Genomic DNA, 23729 nt, shown 5'->3' with positions numbered 1-23729 from the left:
AATAGAGTGGCCCTCAGCATATTAAGAGACAGATAGAAATAGAGATTTGATAGAAGATCAGCCTAAAGCATGTTAAAGCCTTCTGTTGGTGGCTCAGATTTGAATTTTGACAGTTGGAGTTTGAATAGTCGTGGCTCACCTGAACATTCCATCAGTGTAAATGTATGGTATTTTTCTGATTTATGATCGTCCGCTATGGGAAAACCATAAGTCTGATCAATTAGAAGAGATAAAGCACACTATTCGGGATTAGTCTGAAGGTCTGTGCCGAGTTTGGTGCATGTAGCTTAAAAGCTCTAGGAGGAGTTAGATTTAAAATTTTTTGTCTCAAAACAATAACTATAACTGGATTGAAATGTTTGTGGACAAACTTTAGGTTGGCTTGAGAAAGCCTAGCCTGAATGTTTGAAGTAGTTATAAGTTTAAGTAGTAGTTTTAAAAGTTCAAAGTTTAAAGATCATAAGACCATTCAGTCTATCAGACAGATAGACAGACAGACAGACAGATAGATAGATAGATAGATAGAGAATGACCCTCAGATAAACAGATAGATAGATAGATAAATAGACAGATAGATAGATGTGTTTTCTACCTGGTTGCTAGGGTGAGCTAATTTGGTTGCTAGGCAGTTAGCAGGGTGATGCTCAAAAGGATCCTTGCTACCCTGAGTCCAATGAATGAAACCAGAAATCTTTACATTGTTCTGGTGCAGAGATATGTGATTTGTTACTTGGTTGCTAGGGTAACCCCATCTGGTTGCTAGGCAGTTACCAAGGTAATACTTAACATGGCTCCTTGCTATCCTGAGTGAAATAAGTCAACCCAGAAGTCTCTACAATTTTCTGGTGCAGAGATATGTGATTTGTTACTTGGTTGCTAGGGTAACCCCATCTGGTTGGTGGGCAGTTTCCAAGGTGATACTTAACAAGGCTCCTTGCTATCCTGAGTGAAATAAGTCAACCCAGAAGTCTCTACTATGTTCTGGTGCAGAGATATGTGATTTGTTACTTGGTTGCTAGGATAACCCCATGTCATTGCTAGGCAGTTACCAGAGTGATACTTAACAAGGCTCCTTGCTATCCTGAGTGAAATAAGTCAACCCAGAAGTCTCTACTATGTTCTGGTGCAGAGATATGTGATTTGTTACTTGGTTGCTAGGATAACCCCATGTCATTGCTAGGCAGTTACCAGAGTGATACTTAACAAGGCTCCTTGCTATCCTGAGTGAAATAAGTCAACCCAGAAGTCTCTACGATTTTCTGTTCCTGAGATCAGGATCTCTTAGTGATTTTGAATTGAAGTCAATGGTGTTTGGTTGCTAGAGTGCTCTAAATGGTTGCTAGGGCATGGCTAAGTAATTTCCATGATGATACTTGAAGACTGATTGCTCACCCAATTCAAACAAGCCAAATATCATGTTTTTTTGGTTGTTAGAGTGCTCTAAATGGTTGCTAGGGCGTGGCTAAGTAATTTCCATGATGATACTTGACAACTGATTGCTCACCCAAATCTCATGTCTGTAGGACATTCTGATCTGAAGATATCACACTCAGCCTTTTTGAATGGAAGTCAAAGGGGTTTGGTTGCTAGGGTGCTCTAAATGGTTGCTAGGGCGTGGCTAAGTAGTTTCCATGATGATACTTGACAACTGATTGCTCACCCAATTCAAACAAGCCAACTCTCATGTCTGTAGGACATTCTGATCAGGAGATATCTAATCCGTTTTGAATGGCAGTCAATTGGTTTTGGTTGTTAGGGTGCACTAAATGGTTGCTAGCTTGTATGCAGTTGCTAGGGTGTTAAAGTGATAGAGTGAAAGAAAGAATAAAAAGAGTGATGTAAAGATATAAAAAAAGTGATGGAGTGATAGATAGAAAGTATGAGTTGTGGAGTTATAGGATGTAGCTTGAGTCCTTTAAAGGAGTTATTACAGGAAAAAGGTTTCAAACCTTGAATGGAAGTCAAAGAGACATGAGGCCTATTCAGAAGTCCGATACTGGGATACCATAATTCTGATCAGTTAGAAAAGATATAGCACACTATTCGGGATTATTCTGAAGGTATGTGCCGAGTTTGGTGCATGTAGCTTAAAAGCTCTAGGAGGCGTTAGTGAAATTTTAGTCTCAGAAAAATAATAATAATAATAATAATAATAATAATAAGTTTAAATAGGATTTCAGTAGGTTGGCTTTCTCAAACTAACCTAACTAGAAAGCCTAGCCTGAAAGTTTGAAGTAGTTGTAAAAGCTTGAAGTTTGAAGGTTTTAAGTTTGAAGTAGTTATAAGTTTAAGTAGTAGTTTTAAAAGTTCAAAGTTTAAAGATTATAAGACCATTCAGTCTATCAGACAGATAGATAGATAGATAGATAGATAGATAATTTGCTTGCTAGGCAGTTAACAAGGTGATACTCAAAAGGCTCCTTGCTACCCTGAGTCCAATGAAAGCAACCCGAAGTCTCTATGATGTTCTGTTTCAGAAATATGTGATTTGTTACTTGGTTGCTAGGGTAACACCATATGGTTGCTAGGCAGTTACCAAGGTGATAGTGAAAAGGCTCCTTGCTACCCTGAGTCAAATGAAAGAAACCCGAAGTCTCTATGATGTTCTGGTGCAGAGATATGTGATTTGTTACTTGGTTGCTAGGGTAACCCTATCTGGTTGCTAGGCAGTTACCAAGGTGCTATGCAAAAGGCTTCTTGCTACCCTGAGTCCAATGAACGAAACCGGAAGTGTCTACAATGTTCTGGTGCAGAGATATGTGTTTTGTTACTTGGTTGCTATGGTAAGCCCATGTGGTTGCTAGGCAGTTATCAAGGTGATACTCGAAAGGCTTTTTGCAACCCTGAGTCCAATGAACAAAACCAGAAGTCTTTATGATGTTCTGGTGCAGAGATATGTGATATGTTACTTGGTTGCAAGGGTAACCCCATCTGGTTGCTAGGCAGTTACCATGGTGATACTCAAAAGGCAGCTTGATACCCTTATTCAAATGAAAGCAACCCAAAGTGTCTGTGATGTTCTGGTGCAGAAATATGTAATTTGTTACTTTGTTGCTAGGGTAACCCCATATGGTTGCTAGGCAGATACCAAGGTGATACTTAACATGGCTACTTGCCATCCTTAGTGAAATAAGTCAACCCGGAAGTCTGTACGATTTTCTGGTGCAGAGATATGTGATTTGTTACTTGGTTGCTAGGGTAACCCCATCTGGTTGCTAGGCAGTTACCAAGGTGATACTTAATGAGGCTCCTTGCTGTCCTGAGTGAAATAAGTCAACCCGGAAGTCTCTACGACATTCTGATCCTGAGATACACATCTTAGTGATTTTGAATGGAAGTCAATGGTGTTTGGTTGCTAGGTTGCTCTAAATGGTTGCTAGGGCATGGCTAAGTAGTTTCCATGATGATACTTGAAGACTGATTGCTCACCCAATTCAAACAAGCCAACTCTCATGTCTGTAGGACATTCTGATCAGGAGATATCCATATAAGCCATTTTGAATGGCAGTCAATTGGTTTTGGTTGCTAGGGTGCACTAAATGGTTGCTAGGTTGTATGCAGTTGCTAGGATGTTAAAGTGATAGAGTGAAAGAAAGAATAAAAAGAGTGATGTAAAGATTTAAAAAGAAACTGATGGAGTGATAGATAGAAAGTATGAGTGGTGGAGTTATAGGATGTAGCTTGAATCCTCTAAAGGAATTATTACAGGAAAAAGTTTTCATACCTTGAATGGAAGTCAAAGAGACATGAGGCCTGTTTGGAAGTCCGATACTGGAATACCATAATTCCGATCAGTTAGAAAAGATATAGCACACTTTTCGGGATTAGTCTGAAGGTCTGTGCCAAGTTTGATGCATGTAGCTTAAAAGCTCTAGGAGGAGTTAAGAGTCAGAAATTTTAGTCTCAGAATAAAATAATAATAATAATAATAATAATAATAATAATAAGTTTAAATAGTATTTCAGTAGGTTGGCTTTCTCAAGTCAACCTAATAATAATAAGTTTAAATAGGATTTCAGTAGGTTGGCTTTCTCAAGCCAACCTAATAATAATAATAATAATAATTATAATATTAAGTTTATATAGAATTTCAGTAGGTTGGCTTTCTCAAGCCAACCTAATAATAAGTTTAAATAGGATTTCAGAATGTTGGCTTTCTCAAGCCAACCTAATAATAAGTTTAAATAGGATTTCAGTATGTTGGCTTTCTCAAGCCAACCTAATAAGTTTAAATAGGATTTCAGTATGTTGGCTTTCTCAAACCAACCTAATAATAATAACTAGATAGGTACATTTCCTGAAGAAAATGCGAGTGGTGCTTGCCGTGGCAAAATTCATCACCACGATGTCCCACCAACTGCCCCAAGTTGAAAGATGCCACCCCCATGACAGTAGGATGTTCTGGTGCAGAGATATTGGTGTTGTTCCATGGCTGTTAGGGTGTTCCATCTGGTTGCTAGGCTACTTGCCATCCTGAGCTAAATAAGTCAACTCAGATGTCTGTACAGTTTTCTGGTGCAGAGATATGTGATTTGTTACTTTGTTACTTTCTCAAGCCAACATAATAAGTTTAAATGTAATATTAGTCTGTTGGATTTCCCAAGCCAACATAATAAGTTTATATAGTAGATCAGTATGTTGGCTTTGTCAATTCCCCATTAATGCAATAATCAAACCCCGAACTTCCCCCAAACAAAACAAACAGAAAAAAGAAAAATGTGCGCATTAACCCCGCTTACGACAGCGTCAACTGGCGTCAATCCCTCTAAACTCAGTAGGTCCATGTACGCATACGAGAGCCCCCGCAACAACTTTGCCATCAGATTGCTCAAGTCCGGTGCTTCTGCACAAATTTTATGAGGCAAAATTACATAACCCCAGCCAACAGGCAGAATAAACACATAGAACACGTAGATTCAAGTTGGACTCAAGATGGCGCATTGGACTCAAGACGGTGCCGAGTATGGCTGATGCGTTGCGAGCTCCTACACAACATTGCAGTTTTTTGTTTGTTTTGTTTACATTTCTTATGTTTTTTGTCTTGGATGTTGTCTGCCTTATTGTCTACGACAGACAAACACTTTTGGACATTGATTCTGCAATTGCACACCGTAAACCGGACTTCAAATTCCTTAATGCCGACCCGCTGTTTACAAACACGCCAGTGGAGCCCTTTGGCTGGACAGCCTGGCCGTGGAAACGCAGAAGGAAATGGGGAAGAAGATCCAGCGTTCTCATCAGAGTAAGACTTCGCTCAAATCGACCCCCGCTACCCAGTATTCTACTGGCAGATGTTCAGTCTCTAGACAACAAGCTCTGCGAGCTGAGAGTGCGGATCTCTTTCCAATGAGAGACGAGGGACTGCTGCATTATCTGCCTTACGGAAACTTGGTTGCTAGGGTGCTCTAAATGGTTGCTAGGGTGTGGCTAAGTAGTTTCCATGATGATACTTGACAACTGATTGCTCACCCAATTCAAACAAGCCAACTCTCATGTCTGTTGGACATTCTGATCAGGAGATATCTAAGCCATTTTGAATGGCAGTCAATTGGTTTTGGTTGCTAGGGTGCACTAAATGGTTGCTAGCTTGTATGCAGTTGCTAGGGTGTTAAAGTGATAGAGTGAAAGAAAGAATAAAAAGAGTGATGTAAAGATATAAAAAAAAGTGATGGAGTGATAGATAGAAAGTATGAGTTGTGGAGTTATAGGATGTAGCTTGAGTCCTTTAAAGGAGTTATTACAGGAAAAAGGTTTCAAACCTTGAATGGAAGTCAAAGAGACATGAGGCCTATTCAGAAGTCCGATACTGGGATACCATAATTCTGATCAGTTAGAAAAGATATAGCACACTATTCGGGATTATTCTGAAGGTATGTGCCGAGTTTGGTGCATGTAGCTTAAAAGCTCTAGGAGGCGTTAGTGAAATTTTAGTCTCAGAAAAATAATAATAATAATAATAATAATAATAATAATAATAATAATAATAAGTTTAAATAGGATTTCAGTAGGTTGGCTTTCTCAAACCAACCTAACTAGAAAGCCTAGCCTGAAAGTTTGAAGTAGTTGTAAAAGCTTGAAGTTTGAAGGTTTTAAGTTTGAAGTAGTTATAAGTTTAAGTAGTAGTTTTAAAAGTTCAAAGTTTAAAGATTATAAGACCATTCAGTCTATCAGATAGATAGATAGATAGATAGATAATTTGCTTGCTAGGCAGTTAACAAGGTGATACTCAAAAGGCAGCTTGATACCCTTATTCAAATGAAAGCTCCGACACAACATTGCAGTTTTTTGTTTGTTTTGTTTACAGTTCTTATGTTTTTTGTCTTGGATGTTGTCTGCCTTATTGTCTATGACAGACAAACACTTTTGGACATTGATTCTGCAATTGCACACCGTAAACCGGACTTCAAATTCCTTAATGCCGACCCGCTGTTTACAAACACGCCAGTGGAGCCCTTTGTCTGGACAGCCCGGCCGTGGAAACGCAGAAGGAAAAGGGGAAGGAGAGCCAGCGTTCTCATCAGAGTAAGACGTCACTCAAATCGACCCCCGCTACCCAGTATTCTACTGGCAGATGTTCAGTCTCTAGACAACAAGCTCTGCGAGCTGAGAGTGCGGATATCTTTCCAACGAGAGACGAGGGACTGCTGCATTATCTGCCTTACGGAAACTTGGATGTCTGCTGAGATTCCAGATTCAGCCACCGAACCCGCGGGGTTCTCTGTGCACTGAGCGGACAGAGCGAAAGACCTCTCAGATAAAAGCAGAGGTGGTGGTGTATGTTTTATGATCAACAAATCCTGGTGTGATCAGAGGAACGTACATTCTATCAAGTTTTTCTGCTCTCCTGATCTGGAATTTCTTATGCTTCTGTGTCAACCATTCTGGCTACCGAGGGAATTCACAGCGGTCATTATCGCTGCTGTGTACATCCCGCCACAAGCTGACACAGACCAGGCACTCAAGGAACTGTATGGCAGTATAAGTGAGCAGGAAACTGCGCACCCTGAGGCCACATTCATTGTGACTGGGGACTTTAACAAAGCCAATTTCAAATCAATCGCACAAAAATACCACCAACACATCAGTTTCATCACACGAGGGGACCGGTTTTGGACCATTGCTACTTTCCCTTCCGGGATGGCTACAAATCCCTCCTCCGCCCACCATTTGGCAAATTGGACCACTCTTCCATTCTGCTTCTGCCTACAAGCAGAAACTGAAACACGAAGCACCCACCCTCAGAATGATCCAGTGCTGGTCGGACCAATCAGATTCTACGCTACAAGACTGTTTTGATCACGTGGACTAGGAGATGTTCCGGTCCGCCTCTGATGACGACATCGAGATTTACGCTGATAGCGTAACGTGCTTCATCAGAAAGTGCGTAGAGGATGTTGTTCCGACCAAAATAATATGGATCTACCCCAACCAGAAGCCATGGATTAATAACGATGTTCGCGCATCACTTGATGCGCGGACCTCCGCTTTTAATTCCGGGAACGCGGAGGAGCATAAACTATCAGAGCAGCCAAACACCAGTACAGGACAGTTTAACAACACCAACTCTAGAAGCATGTGGCAGGGAATTAATATCATCACGGACTTTAAAGGGAATAAAAACTCTGTCGTGAACACCGCTGCCTCTCTCCTGGATGAGCTAAATACTTTTTATGCTCGTTTCGAGGGAAATAACACCGCCCTCGCGGAGAGAGCTCTCGCGGCCGTAGCTACAGAGGTTAGTTCACTCTCCGTCTCTGTAGCGGATGTAACCCGATCCTTCCGACGGGTGTATATCCGTAAAGCCGCGGGTCCAGACGGCATTCCCGGCCGCGTCATCAGAGCGTGCGCGAACCAACTGGCTGGTGTTTTTATGGACATTTTCAACTTTTACCTCTCCTTGTCTGTGGTCCCCACATGCTTTAAAACATCTACCATTGTGCCTGTACCAAAGCAATCCAAAATCACTTGCTTAAATGACTGGTGTCCTGTTGCTCTGGCCCCCATCATCAGCAAATGCTTTGAGAGACTAATCAAAGATTACATCTGCTCTGTGCTGCCTCCCTCACTGGACCCATTGCAGTTTGCTTACCGCAACAACCGCTCCACTGATGATGCCATTGCATCTGCACTACACACTGCTCTCTCCCACCTGGAAAAAAGGAACACATATGTGAGAATGCTGTTTGTAGACTACAGCTCAGCATTCAACACCATAGTGCCCTCCAAGCTTGATGTGAAACTCTGGGCTCTTGGCTTAAAGAGCTCGCTGTGCAGCTGGATCCTGGACTTCCTGTCAAGCAGACGCCAGGTGGTTAGAATAGGCAGCAACATCTCCTCATCACTGACCCTCAACACTGGAGCCCCACAGGGCTGTGTTCTCAGCCCACTCCTGTATTCCCTGTACACACATGACTGTGTGGCAACACATAGCTCCAATGCCATCTTTAAGTTTGCTGATGATACAACGGTGGTAGGTCTGATCACTGACGATGAAACAGCCTACAGAGAGGAAGTGCACACTCTGACATGCTAGTGTCAGAAGCACAACCTCTCCCTCAATGTCAGCAAGACAAAGGAGCTTGTGATGGACTTCAGGAGAAAAGACAGAGAACACAGCCCCATCACCATCAATGGAGCACCAGTGTAGAGAGTCAGAAGCTTCAAGTTCCTCGGTGTCCACATCACTTTGGAATTCACATGGTCCATCCACAATGAGGCCGTTGTGAAGAAGGCTCACCAGTGCCTCTTCTTCCTGAGATGGCTGATGATGTTTGGAATGAACCACCACATCCTCACACGGTTCTACACCAGCACTGTAGAGAGCATCCTGACTGGCTGCATCTCCGGCTGGTACAGCAATAGCACTGCCCACAACCGCAAAGCCCTGCAAAGGGTGGTGCAAACTGCCAGACACATCATCGGAGGTGAGCTTCCCTCCCTCCAGGACATATATACCAGGTGGTGTGTGAAAAAAGCTCGGAGGATCATCAGAGACTCCAGCCACCCGGGCCATGGGCTGTTCTCACTGCTACCATCAGGCAGGCAGTATCGCAGCATCAGGACCAGTACCAGCCGACTTCATGACAGCTTCTTCCCCCAAGCAATCAGACTTTTGAACTCTTGATCTCCCACAATCAAAATACATCAGCACTGCACTTTATTACTCTTATATATCACACCGGACTGTCATAAATTATATTATAATTATATTCTCTCTTAACAACACACTGGCAACTTACTATCAACCGACAGCCTGAATGTCAATACAGTACAATACAACCTACTGTACATTTTATATATACTATATATACTTTTTTATTGTATAATGTGTATTCTATATTGTGTGTATTGTATACTGTACATTGTATGTTATTATTTGTATATTGTGTTATGTGTAATTATGTGTATATTAGATTTTAAATTGTGTTGTGTTAATCTGATGTTTATTGTAAATTGGTATATGTCTCATCACTGTCACGACTACTATGTTGTTCGGAACTGCACCCAAGAATTTCACACACTATTGCACTTGTGTATATGGTTGTGTGACAATAAAAGTGATTTGATTTGATTTGAACTCGACCATGCAGCTCATTTTTGTTCAAGTATCGTCGTATTGTGCTCCTTGAAACAACCACAACGTCTTTTTCCAGAGCAGCCTGTATTTCTCCTGAGGTTACCTGTGGGGTTTTCTTTGTATCCCGAACAATTGTTCTGGCAGTTGTGGCTGAAATCTTTCTTGGTCTACCTGACCTTGGCTTGGTATCAAGAGATCCCCAAATTTTCCACTTCTTAATAAGTGATTGAACAGTACTGACTGGCATTTTCAAGGCTTTGGATATCTTTTTATATCCATTTCCATCTTTATAAAGTTCCATTACCTTGTTACGCAGGTCTATTGACAGTTCTTTTCTGCTCCCCATGGCTCAGTATCTAGCCTGCTCAGTGCATCCACGTGAGAGCTAACAAACTCATTGACTATTTATACACAGACACTAATTGCAATTTAAAAAGCCACAGGTGTGGGAAATTAACCTTTAATTGCCATTTAAACCTGTGTGTGTCACCTTGTGTGTCTGTAACAAGGTCAAACATTCAAGGCTATGTAAATTTTTGATCAGGGCCATTTGGGTGATTTCTGTTATCATTATGATTTAAAAAGGAGCCAAACAACTATGTGATAATAAATGGCTTCATATGATCACTATCCTTAAATAAAAGGCAGTTTTTTTCTTTATTTTCAAGATCAATGCCAAAATTTCACAATTTCTGTCAGGGTATGCAAACTTTTGAGCACAACTGTATATATAAAATATATATATATAAAAAAAAGAGTATGTCTTGACCCCTTTAAAAATATCTTGATATATTAAAAGTATTTGAATATGGTGATCATTGTTGGGTGTAATCTGATTACAAAGTAATTGGTTACTGTAATTTTTGTCATGTAAAACATTACATTTTAAATTCAAATAAACAGATTACAGAGAGTTACTTCCTTTAAAGTACATTACTTGGGTTACAAATTTCTAAGATAGCATTATTTATGTAGAATTCAAACAAAAATAGACATTATTTTGAATTGATTGAGAAAAAAAAACTAACTTTTCTGTGAAAAGTTAGAAAGTAACATAAAAGTAATTAGTAATGTGATTTCTACAATGGTGACAATTTTTGCCAAAGCTCTATTTCCTCTGTATTCATACTACAGTGCAAGGCTGTTGGGCCTTTTACCCTAATAAGTAATGTTCCTCTAGCTGCTTTTACATTTACGTGAACACTCACATGAGATGAAGACTCCAGTCATATCAGTGACCTTATAAAAGCTGTTTTATTCTACATTGAGAGGGTTTGAACATGGGGGCTGCCATGTTAGAATCACATGACCTGCCGAATACTACGAGTTCGCATAATCTCAGTTACCGTCCTATTATTTTTTACACTTTCACTCACTGATTAAAGTAATCATAGCTGTCTGTGAATAGTGAATTTCTACAATTTCATCTGAAACTGAAAACTATTGATTTTGAATGATGCTGCATCCAAGCCACTAGGTATCAGTGTAAGTCTAAGATGACACGATGCAAAAGATACAGAGTGCATCTTTAAACATCAACCACCAACACAGTTCTGAATGTTTAGCTCAAAATATATCAAATCACAACTGAAATGTTTTTGTACTTTGGCTTGTTTGTACAATCTGTAGTTTCAAAAGACTGCATACTTTACTACATTAATATTCCATAACAGAGCACTCACATTTTTAAGTATTACATATTTAATGCTAGCAAATTATTAAAACCTTCCCTGTTATGACTATATGTTTTCTCTGATCTAGTTCAGCAGCACATTAGTGGCTGTTTTCAGTGTATTTGTTTTATTATAATAATCATGTACTTACACTCAGGAGTAATGGGCGGTTCTCTTTGACCGCGCCCACACACCCCAGACAGCCAATCACCATGATGATGCTGCCGAGGATGATGAGCAGATTGGCGGCAGACAGCGACGGCAGAGAGGACGAGAGCGTGGCGAAGTTTCCTTGCGTGATGGCGAGCCAAATACCCACTCCAAGAATACCACAACCGCCAAGCTGCGAGAGAGCAAAAACACATAACAAACACTGAATGGTCACAGGCTCTCTGGAATTAAGAACAAACATTTAAATGCCATTTTTAAAATTGTACTTCTGGCTGAAAATACAACTGAAACCAGCCTGGCCACCAAATTAGTTAGACTGATTTGGTTTTGTTTGGTGGTTTTAGAGTATTTTTGGGCACATGTCTGCAGGTCAGGGTGGGAGAGCAGCTGACCAGCTTAGGCTTTTTTCCCTAGCAGATGCAACTGTAATGATTTGTCCACATTGGAGAGAGAGAGATGTGCATATACACTACCGGTCAAAAGTTTAGGGTCACTTACTCATTCTTTATTATTATTATTTTTCACATTTAAGGATGATAGTAAAGTCATCAAAACTATGGAAGAACAGAAATGGGACTATAGGAATTGTGTTGTGACTAAACAAAATCCAAAATAAATCAAAACTATGTTATATTTTACATCTTTTATTATTCGGTCCAAGTCATCCATTTAAAAAAAAAAAAAATTAATACAATTTTAGTTTTGTAATGAAATAAATTAATATGTTGGCACAATTATATTTCCCTATCTGTCACTCACTCGACGTTGTGTCGATGTAGTAACACTAGGGGTCACTCTTGGGAGCCCGAGACACCTCTGGTCTTTGATAAAAGGCCAATGAAAATTGGCAAGTGGTATTTGCATGCCACTCCCCCGGACATACGGGTATAAAAGGAGCTGGTATGCAACCACTCATTCAGATTTTCTCTTCAGAGCCGAACGGTCATACTCACTGAGCTGAATTCTCACGACTGTTCATTCACCTCTGCTGAATCTGACGGCGCATTTCGTGGCTTCTCCCCACTCTGCACTGGTGCACTGCAGAGAACGCCCCTGGGCGCTTCGGTATATATTCCTGAAAGTGTATATTTCTCTAAAAGAGCGGCACACACGGAACGTCTTTTTAAAGATGCGTCTTTTTAAAGATGCCTTTCCGATTGTGTGTTATTCCTGGTTGCGGTCGTTACTTCTCAACTTCAGATGGTCACGATTGCTGTCTTTCTTGTCTGGGCGCGACCCACACAGAAGCAGCGTTCGTGGATGGTTCATGTTCTCACTGCGAGAACATGACCATGGCAATGTTGCGGTCCTAGCGGATCCCCGCCTTGGTCCTTCTACCTACGGGTTTGAGGCCAGCATGGCTGGGGGTAATTTGGGGACCTCAATGGGACCGCCTCCGCCGAGTATCCCCCCGTGGACCTCCCATTCCCCAGCATGCTCGTCTGCCCCGATCGGGCTTCCAGATGAGTCCGCTGATCTGATGCAGGAACTGCGCTCGGTGACCGACCTTGCTCTCCGAGTGATGAAGGTCACGGCGCGGTCTCTGTTGGGCAGACGATGTCCACATTAGTGGTCCAGGAGTGCCACCTTTGGCTCAACCTGGTCGAGATGGGTGAGGCCGACAAGACACGGTTCCTTGCTGCCCCCATCTCCCAGGCTGGCCTATTCGGCGACACCATCAAGGACTTTGCCCAGCAGTTCTCGAAGGTAAAGCAGCAGATGGAGGCTATCCAGCATATCCTGCCCTGGCACGGCTCAAGATCCTGTACCCCATCTGCTCGTCGCCAAGGGCGTCCACCTGTGTTGATTGCACCGACTCCGCCGCAGCCCACCCCTTCAGCCCGGCCCCGGCGTGGAGCCCACCGCAGGAAGCAGACGCCACCCGTCTCATGGCCGGCCGCCAAGAACCCACGAAAGGCTTCAAAGCGCCCCTGAGATGGGCGACCCAGTGTCGACGAAACCCACTGCCTTGGAGCTGGTAAGAAGACCACTCCATCCCCCGGTGGAGGGCCTGGTGGAGAATCTTTTGTTGCATTTTCATTTGATTTCGCCGCACGCCCAAGTGGCTACGGTACCCAACAGTTTAGCAAAAGAGCGGTTTCCTTCTTCCCTGGGTCACATCCCTGGCGTGCACGGACGTCATCACAACCACCGTCCATCTTTTTTCCCTTGCAGGATTGGTGTTCCAGTGGCAGTCTCCCCGCCCCAGCATGCCCAGCTGTGGCACATATCCACCACCGATGTGACAGTCTCCACGGTTTGCGAGGACAGGCATCTTCCTCCCCCGTTCCAGGCTGTTCCGGGGGTGGTCACAAGGAACCAGGTAAGTGCTTCAATGTCCCTAGATTCACGGCCATGACAGTGTGTGGCACCTCGAGCTCCGCCCTGCCGCAAGGCCCCACCTGCTGGTACATCCGATGACGTTGTCCCTTTGATCCCCCTTGCGCGGAACTTGGATGTGTGGCTTGCGCTTTCCAATCCGTCGTGATGGCTGGTCCGGACCGTCCGACTCAGCTACGCGATTCAGTTTGCCAGGTGTCTGCCCAGGTTCAGCAGTATCCACTTCACCTTGGTGAAGGACGAAAACACTGCTACCTTGCACGCGGAGATCGCCACCCTCCTATGGAAGGGTGCGATAGAACCTGTCCCTCTGGCCGAGATGAAGAAGGGGTTTTACAGCCCCTACTTCATCGTACCGAAAAAAGGCGGTGGGTTGCGGCCAATCTTGGACCTGCGAGTACTGAACCGGGCTTTACACAGACTCCCGTTCAAGATGCTGACACAAAAACGCATTCTGGTGAGCGTGTAGGGCTTTACTGGTTGTTTAGATCAGTGTTACTATCAGAAATAATTAATAATTATTTCTGTAGTTATTAATCAATATTTAAATTAATTAATTGGATCTAACTCAAAACCTCATATGGGACTCCAGTAAATGTAGTGTGCTACGTTTAGGAGCAAGTTTGGTTATTAGCAATAATTAATAATTATCAAAGATAATTATTAATTATTAAAATCAATAGAACATTGATGAGAATCAATGTTAGCTTTTTTTAATCCTTTAAAATCAACACTTATCAAAGATAATCGTTAATTGTTAACATCGATGAAACATTAAAATTAAAACTAGCTTATTGATCATTCAAATTCAATCAAAGATAATTATCAATTATCAAAAATCAATAGAATATTAATAAGGATTAACATTGACGGGGCACCACCCTGAAATCAGGGACTAATAACCGAATATTAAAACAGTCTCAATATTAGATTGTTTTCTTAGGAAAATCGACATCCGAAGAATATCGATTTTCGGGAAAAAAAAAACAATGAATGAAGGTTTGAATCCGAGCACTGACATCCCGTCAGCATGACACAGGTATATGCAAAACAAACCAAAACACTTCTCTTTGTAATATAAACAAAGTTTATTTATGCAGTAATATCAATTAATAATTAATACAATGCAGTCAATAAACTTCCGACTTACAACTACAAACTAAACAGTGATATGATTAGATATGGAAATAAAAAAGAATCCTATAACACATAAGGTGTGTGTGTATCAGTGTGTGTGTGTGTCAGTGTGGTTAGTGAGAGAGAGAGAGAGAGAGATTATTAAGTGACAGCCCGAAAGCTGAGTTCGCGATAGCTGGAGATAAAGCAGCCGTGTTCATCACTCAGAGACGCGGTTTTACGAGCGGGGCTCGTAAAAGTCCTGTGTTATTTGACTCTAATGGATGAACTCAGTTTGCTGTCTCACCCGCGATGGCGAAAATGCACAACAGTCCAATTTGGTTGGACCACAATACAGCAAAACTTGGCCTGTCCTCTTCCCCTCGCGTCTTCACGAAGGTCGCAGAGGCAGCTCTTGCCCCATTAAGGGAAGTGGGCATTCACATTCTCAACAATCTCGAAGATTGGCTAATCCTAGCTCACTCTCGGGACATGTTGTGTGCAACAGGGACTTGGTGCTCTTGCACCTCAGCCATTTAGGACTTCGGAACAACTGGGAAAAGAGCAAACTCCTCCCGGTTCAGAGCATCTCTTTTCTCGGTTTGGTGTTGGACTCGGTCTCATTGACAGCACACCTCAGAACTCTTTCAGAGGCTCCTGGGGCATATGGCATCCTCAGCGATGGCCACCCCGCTCGGGTTGATGCATATGAGACCGCTTCAGCACTGGCTTCAGACTCGAGTCCCGAGACGGGCATGGCGCCGTGGGACACATCGCGTGGCCATCACGGCGGTCTGTCACCGTCTCTTCAGCCCTTGGACCGACCTCTTGTTTCTACGGGCAGGTGTTCCCCTAGAGCAGGTCTCCAGGCACGTCATGGTCACGACAGGCGCCTCCAAAACTGGCTGGGATGCTGTTTGCAATGGGCACGCAGCTGCCGGCATATGGACAGGCCCCCGGCTGCGTTGGCACATCAACTGCCTTGATTGTTGTTGTTGGCAATTCTGCTCACCCTGCGGAGGTTCTGGCCGTTGATCCAGGGCAAGCACGTATTAGTTTGGACAGACAACACGGCATCGGTAGCATATGTCAACCGCCAAGGCGGTCTGCGCTCTCGTTGTATGTCACAATTCACCCGCCGTCTCCACATCTGGAGTCAGCAGCACTTCAAGTTGCTGGGAGCCACTCACATCCCGGGCGACCTCAAAACTGCAGCGGATGCGCTGTCACGGCAGGTTACCCTCAGGGGAGAGTGGAGACTCCACCCTTAGGTGGTCCAGCTGATTTGGAGTCGATTCGGACAGGCAAAGGTAGACCTCCCAAGAATCCACCCAATGCCCACTCTGGTACGCCCTGACCGAGGCACCTCTCGGCATAGACGCGCTGGCACACAGCTGGCCTCCTGGCCTACGCAAATATGCATTTCCCACAGTGAGCCTACTTGCACAGACGCTGTGCAAGGTCAGGGAGGACGAGGAGCAGGTCGTCCTGGTAGCACCCTACTGGCCCACCCAGATGTGGTTCTCAGCACACCACGACACAGTGGACAGTAAGTCCTTAGGGAAGCACGACCTGATCATCAGGTTCCTGAGAGGTACCAGGAGGCTGAACCCCTCCAGACCGTGCCTCATTCCCTCAAGGGACCTCTCTGTAGTTCTTCAGGGTCAACAGAGAGCCCCCTTTGAGCCTTTGCAGTCAGCTGAGCTTAAAGCACTCTCCTTAAAGACTGCCCTCCTGACTGTGCTCACTTACATCAAGAGGGTAGGAGACCTGCAAGTGTTCTCTGTCAGCAAAACGTGCCTGGAGTTTGGTCCGGGCTACTCTCACGTGATCTTGAGACCCCGACCGGGCTATGTGCCCAAGGTTCCCACGACCCCTTTTAGGGACCAGGTGGTGAACCTGCGAACACTGCCCCAGGAGGAGGCAGACCCAGCCCTGTCGTTGCTGTGTCCGGTGCGCACTTTACGCATCTATTTGGATCACACACAGAGCTTTAGGATCTCTGAGCAGCTCTTTGTCTGCTTTGGTGCACAGTGGAAAAGAAGCGCTGTCTCCAAGCAGAGGATCGGCCACTGGCTCATTGACGCCATAGCTATGGCATATCACACCCAGGACGTGCTGCCCCCGGTAGGGCTATGAGCCCATTCTACCAGGGGTGTAGAACTACCTCCTCTGAGCTGAAGACGTGCGCCATTAATTCCCATTAATGTTCACAAACTATGTTCCCTGGTTGACTTCCTCCAAGCCCTGTGGCAGTCAAGTTTTCGGAGAGACTCGCTGCCGGCCCAGTACACGTGCTAACTAAGAGCCCTATTCTGGGGTAGGTGCTCCGCTTGTGGCGGTTCCCTGTAAGGTAACCCCATGCGATGTATATCTTCCGCTAATTCGTTTCCCTGTTGGCAAACTGCGTCTTCCTTGGGCAGAGCTCCCTCTGCCACAGTCTCCATGTTTGTAGTAACTCCTCCCCCGTTGGATAGGATCTACCATGAGACTTCTCCACATGGTCGACAAGACCATGTGACGTATTTTCCACTTAAATATCCCCACCTCGCTTTGGGCGAGTTGTGGTCTCCGCGGTGTCCTCCCCTTGGGACGGACACCCCCCGACTAGACCTGGCGGCCCAGTCAGATAATCCCCCTTGTTTTTTAGGGAGTGGGAAAAAAAGAAGGGGAAAAGAGGCCACGACTGGGTTAGCCTGTCTCTATCTTTTGGGTAGTCAACTTGTCCGCAAAGGGCCAATCGACACTCATAACTATGTTGGGGGAGGTTATGTGTCGGCCTGGTGTGCTGGCTACGAGGCACACAGTTGTCTGCCTGTCACACACCGCCAGTTCACGTAACACAGTTCAGCCAGTTGCGCGTCTTTTGTATAGGGACCCCTAGTGTCACTACATCGACACAATGTTGAGTGAGTGACAGATAGGGAACGTCCTGGTTACTTGCGTAACCTCCGTTCCCTGATGGAGGGAACGAGACGTTGTGTCCCTCCTGCCACAATGCTGAACTTCCCGCTGAAATGGCCGGACCTTGTCTCGGCTCCTCAGCATAAAACCTGAATGAGTGGTTGTATACCAGCTCCTTTTATACCCGTATGTCCGGGGGAGTGGCATGCAAATACCACTTGCCAATTTTCATTGGCCTTTTATCAAAGACCAGAGGTGTCTCGGACTCCCAAGAGTGACCGACCCCTAGTGTCACTACATCGACACAACATCTCATTACCTCCATCAGGGAATGGAGGTTACGCAAGTAACCAGGACGTTTTGTCTACAAAACTAATTTCAAACATTTAAGCATATGCCTTCAAATCAAAATGTCGACAAGACTGTAGCACATGTCTCTTATTTTCATTGTCATTTCCCCTCCCTTAAAACCTGTTTTACATTTCAACTCTTTTATATTTCTTCTTCACACTCATTTAAGCACACATGAAGTAAGTTCTACACTACTGACACAAAACAGCTGATTCGACACTGACATATTCAAACCAAAAACATCCAATAGCATTAGATTACACTGTAAATATTTAAGTTTCATTCAACAGATCACCATTGACATTATACATCTGAGATGATTATATGAGCTTGGGCGTTGAATATGGAACTCTATTGGAAGTTATTGGGTAAATGTTGGTTATTGTTTTTGAATTGCTTTTCAAAAGTAATGTTGTTCATTGACACAGCGAAAAAAAAATTAAATGGGCACTTCATGTCAAAACGTTTGCCGACCTCTGCACTATAGAATCATGCCAGTTTATTGGCTAATGGAGCATCTCCTCAGATTATTTTCACTTCAAGTGCCCGATCACTCAGCCTGTGTTGTCCTAGCGGCTCATGCTGAAGTTTTTCACCCTTTTGAGTGGTAACAACATGGACATGAGAAGACGGAGAAAAGACAAACACCAGACTTTTTTGTGTCTTCCTCCTCCCAGGCGAAAGTGTCCTTACTCGCCTATAGGACATTCTCCTAGAGTGGCAGGCGGCCTAGTCCAGCGGCCCTTTTCTTGCAAAACACAGGCCACTGCCATTAGGAAATGCTGGATTGGAGGATTCGTTGCGGAAACAATGGAGAACGTTTCCTATTCTCTACTATTGTGTCATTCTGAAAGAGGCCCCGGCCTCTTTCTACTTTTTAGGAGCATTGTCTTGTGGCGGGTGAGCTCCTGTGTGGACCGGTACCCCAGCCTGTGGAGAGAAGAGGCCCGAAAAGAGCAATTTCCTAAAACAGTGATGATGATCCTTTGCGCTGGGTGCTTCGTCGGTACTGCTGTTCTCCCCGGGTTCCAACAGGAGAAGGCAAGGTTGTGGAAATTGTCTGGACTGCTTCATGGATGCGTGGCAATTTTTTTCCACGAGAAGAGATGCTAATTTCTGTCCCTGTCCCTCTTCGATGGCAGAATGAATATCACACTCCTCACTCCTTCAATGCTGTACTTACTGATTTTAAAGTCCTTCCAAGTGGATTTTGTTAAGGAGTTGTAGTGGCTCGTGCTGGTAAGCAAGTTAATCATGGCGAATGCTTTGCTTATGCCACCGTGCAATGTACATGTTACACTGTGGTAAGCACCACATATTGTCCCCCCGTTGCACATGATGGGGCTCTTATATTTGATCATACAGTTCATATGTTATTACAATTTTTTTAAAGCACTTGAAGACTGGATCACCTTTCAGAGGACCATGGTCTTCCGGCCAGTCAAAGCGCACCTGACATGTTCATTGTGAAACAGAGGTCAAGCCCCTACTCAGCAAATGCACCCAGACAGTTCAAACGCATTCGCCTTTGCTCTGTTTGCCCTCTAAACCAGAAGTCCCCAATCCCCAGGTCGCGACCCAGTACTGGGCCATGGAAGAGTTGCTACCGGGTTGCGAGAACGTTCTGGGAAAGAATTCTGTGCAGCATTGATATACCACTGTTGTGTGCTTTGCACTTTAAGAGGCACTATCCAAATTTACATAAAAAGTGCGATTTCAGAAAACATCGGTTCCACTCTTCCTATAGATGAAGTTACTCTTTACAAACAAATGCTCTGCCCCTTCTGGGTTCTTTTGGTAGCCCAGAAAAGAACTGCTGTGTATGGGCGCTTCGCTCAAATTGCACTAAAACTGCCCAAAAAGTGCTGTGGTTGAAATGCCTCATTTTCCACAGATTATTGGAGATTATGGCTTCTTTAAATTTCCACCAGATCATTGCATCAGGAAAAACACAGGATTTTACATATATGTTGACAATTCACGGGTCACTGTCATTGTTATCGCATATGCTCTATTAGACACAATTGACCCGCAGCAGCTGTTGATTGATATGATTTTTTTTACAAACAAATTATGTAAACTCTGATTGCAAACTGCTGTTTTTAATTTCCATAGTGTTGTCGCTGTGACAGATATGACGACAGATATGATCTAATAATGATCTTATCTGATCAAGACCACTATATATGATATAACAGGAGGAACAGATCCCGTCTCCACCACCGCAGCACACGGACTACTGTTTGTGAAAGGATAAGTGAATAAAAATAATGTCATACTGCTAAAATGATGTCTTTGCATTTATTTTGAATGCAGTAAATAATATTGTTCAATCAAAACGGCTGTTATTAAGTTTTGATATGGAATATGATCATACTGAAGTAATTTTATTAATATTTATTAATATTATTATTTATTGTATGTGGGTTAATAATTTAAGAAGTAAAGACACATATTGCATTTCTAGTGGTAGTTTTTATTTTTATGTATCACATTTCTTAGGCTTTAGAAGCATGTTAAACATGTTAGGATGTGTATTCATCAACCTGTTACATGTCCGACATAATCGAACCAATTTTAAACTTGTTTTGCTGATATTTCAGAAAAGAACCCACATACTTTCTTCACTGTAAACCATAGATATTCCATTATAATAACTTTTATTAACATTAAAATAAATTTTTACATTCTATAAAGCTTAAAAGATTATTAAAACTGCAGCACTGCCAATATCCGTCATTGAAATCTGCTGTTCGTAAGAACCCGGAAACGGGTTTTCCTTCGGTGTGACGTCAGAGTGATTTCATCTATAGCCAATGTCAACATGAGTGTGAAACTAACGTTGGCCCGGTTGCTAGGGAGGGTAGAGTCACATGGGGTAACCTCCTCATGGTCCTGATTAGTGGTTCTCGCTCTCAATGCGCATGGTAAGTTGTGCGTGGATCGCGGAGAGTAGCATGAGCCTCCACGTGCTGGGAATCTCCCAGCACATGCACAACGAGCCATGTGATAAGATGCACGGATTGTCGGTCTCAGAAGCGGAGGCAACTGAGACTTGTCCTCTGCCACCCGGATTGAGGTGAGTAACCACGCCACCACGAGGACCTACTAAGTACTGGGAATTGGGCATTCCAAATTGGGAGAATAGGGGATAAAAAAAATAAAAAAGAAAGTCCACGCAGAAGGGAGTTATTCTCTCCCACAGACAACACTGCTCAAGAACTACAAGAAACGGCTGGATTGTAGTCCAGCCATTTCTTCCGTAAAATATCTGTCACTATGTTATACATTTGCATAATGCCTGCCTAAGGGCTACTTTGGCCTGCCCTCAAACAAACATAGTTATAGCAGAGACCAGGATGAGTTGGGTTAGTGTTGTCGCCATGTCGAGAAGACGATGTTTTCTTCACTGCAAAAGCAAAACCTCTTTGTTTGGACTTCCAAAGGCAGACGAATTAAAGAATCAGTGGTTACAATTTATTTTAATTATTTAGCAGTACAACCACAACCAATGCCGGATTTTCAAGACGGTTACTCCTGAAAGATGGTGCAGTTCCCACTTTGTTGGGACAATCTGGCACTTCAGGAAATGGATTTATTGAGGATTCCACATTTTCAGCTGGTAAGCCTCTCTTCAGGAAGCCACCTTAAAAATTGAATGATTGTGTCAGAGGTTCAGGATTTTAAGATGTTGGTTTTCACACTTTGGAGAAGAGCATCGAGATCGAGAAAAATCAGGCGATTGTGATTATTAATTAGGTTAAGTCTAAAGGCTACTTTGTTCAGGAGGCCTATTTTTTCAGATAAAAATGTAATTATATATAAATAAGCAATATGAGAAAAGATTCTCCTCTTAATTTATTTTTTTAATGTCATTTTGCGCATGTAAATGGTATATTTACCCTACCCTTTGTTTAGTGCTGGATAATAAATTTTACAGATGTAACGTTGTTGGCTGCTGACAATGATGGCAATGACGAAGACGTGAAGATGAAGATGAGAACCCAAGTGCAGTTTATTTACAAAAGTGAATCCAAAACCCTAACTATAAACGTGATTTAACAAAAACATGACTATGACATTGACACCAAAACAACATTCACATCCAATACTTGACAACTACACAATGGAAAATATGAGGCTTAAATACATGGACATGGGGGAACATAAACCAATGAACAAACAGAACTGATAACAAGCTAATTAAACAATAACCCAATGAAAACATGAAACAAGAACATGGAGGGAAAACAGAAATCACATGACAAGGGAAACAGGAACACATGACATGAACCAGGAACTAGAATTTCAAAATAAAAGACATGAATCAACACAATACACATAACAACAGAATGTCACTTTATGTCCCTTGGATATTTTTAATGTCATTTTGCGCATGTAAATGGTTAATTTACCCTACCCTTTGTTTAGTGCTGGATAATAAATTTTACAGAATGTCACTTTATGTCCCTTGGATATTATTTTCTCAAGGTAAATCCTCATTTAAAAAATAAATAAATAAATAAATAAATATATATATATATATATATATATATATATATATATATATATATATATATATATATATATATTTTTTTTTTTTTTTTAATTATTTATTTTGACCAATTTAATCTAGGTTTATTGCATCACATATTGCTGCATATTATCCAAGTTAATCGCATATAAAAATTTTCCTCCTAACCATGCAGCCTTAGTGGTCAGTTCTTAATTTGTTTGTTCTTTAATAATAATTTTTTTTAAAGGCTAATATTTTGTATGGTTGGGCAGATAAATAAGAAATTAGACTTGTTTTATGAGGTAATAATGTTATCTTGCCTGTATTACCAGACTGACTTTCTTGCATTTTCTTAATACCAACATTTTGAATAATATCCTTGCTAAATGTTCCTACCAACTTTCAAACCAAACCTACGCCCTTGCTACAGTATGATGCCTTAAAATGCTGCTTCTGGAGGCAGCTCACTAGAATTTGTAACAGAGCAATTTGTGCTTGTGATGATCTTTGTGAATTTTATTATATTTAAAGGGTTATCATCGTGTTAAATATCATGGAGTAAATAAATCAGGTCATAGGGATTCAAGCTGACAAAAAAAGGTGTGGGGAACCCTGCAATCATGAAATTGAAGTTAAATATCCAACATGATAACACAAGAAGTTGGCATATTTTCCGAGAGTTCCAGTACTCTAGGATCGGCAACATTACTGATTTACTGAAAAAGTGCCAGCTCCCATAAGACATATTTGCATCAGCTCCAGCATGTTTACATCCCTTGTGTAGTGATCGGAGGCATATTGTGACAGCAGCGTGGGAGACCCATGTTTGGATCCTGGATTGAAACCAGAAAGTAATAGCGTTCGCTTATTAGCAGTGACAAGTTTGCATTTTCACCTCTAACATTAAATTGTTACTCAACTGATGGTTAGGTTTAGGATTTGGGATTTGGGTTGGGAGGGTACAGTTTATAAAATATGCTATCCTCTTCACTGTATTACAGCCTGTACAGCCGAAAAAAAAAAAAACCTCACTTCTCATCTCACTTTTGGCGCCCCTCCTTGGACATTTCACCTGGAAAAC

The 23729-nt window shown here is 42.6% G+C and overlaps 1 protein-coding gene across 2 annotated transcripts in view; it reads right to left on the bottom strand.

Annotated features, from left to right (window-relative positions):
* LOC127456160 (tetraspanin-4-like) overlaps window positions 1-23729 on the bottom strand; it is a 173088-nt gene that overhangs the window by 69445 nt on the left and 79914 nt on the right. For both annotated transcript variants that reach the window (XM_051724506.1, XM_051724505.1), the window contains one exon: window positions 11402-11593. In XM_051724506.1, the coding sequence (XP_051580466.1) occupies window positions 11402-11593 (192 nt within the window). The remainder of the gene's footprint in view (window positions 1-11401; window positions 11594-23729) is intronic.

Source organism: Myxocyprinus asiaticus, chromosome 18 (assembly GCF_019703515.2).
Source record: "Myxocyprinus asiaticus isolate MX2 ecotype Aquarium Trade chromosome 18, UBuf_Myxa_2, whole genome shotgun sequence".
NCBI lineage: Eukaryota > Metazoa > Chordata > Actinopteri > Cypriniformes > Catostomidae > Myxocyprinus > Myxocyprinus asiaticus.
Note: the sequence above shows the minus strand (reverse complement) of the source record. Positions and strands in the feature narration are given on the sequence as shown.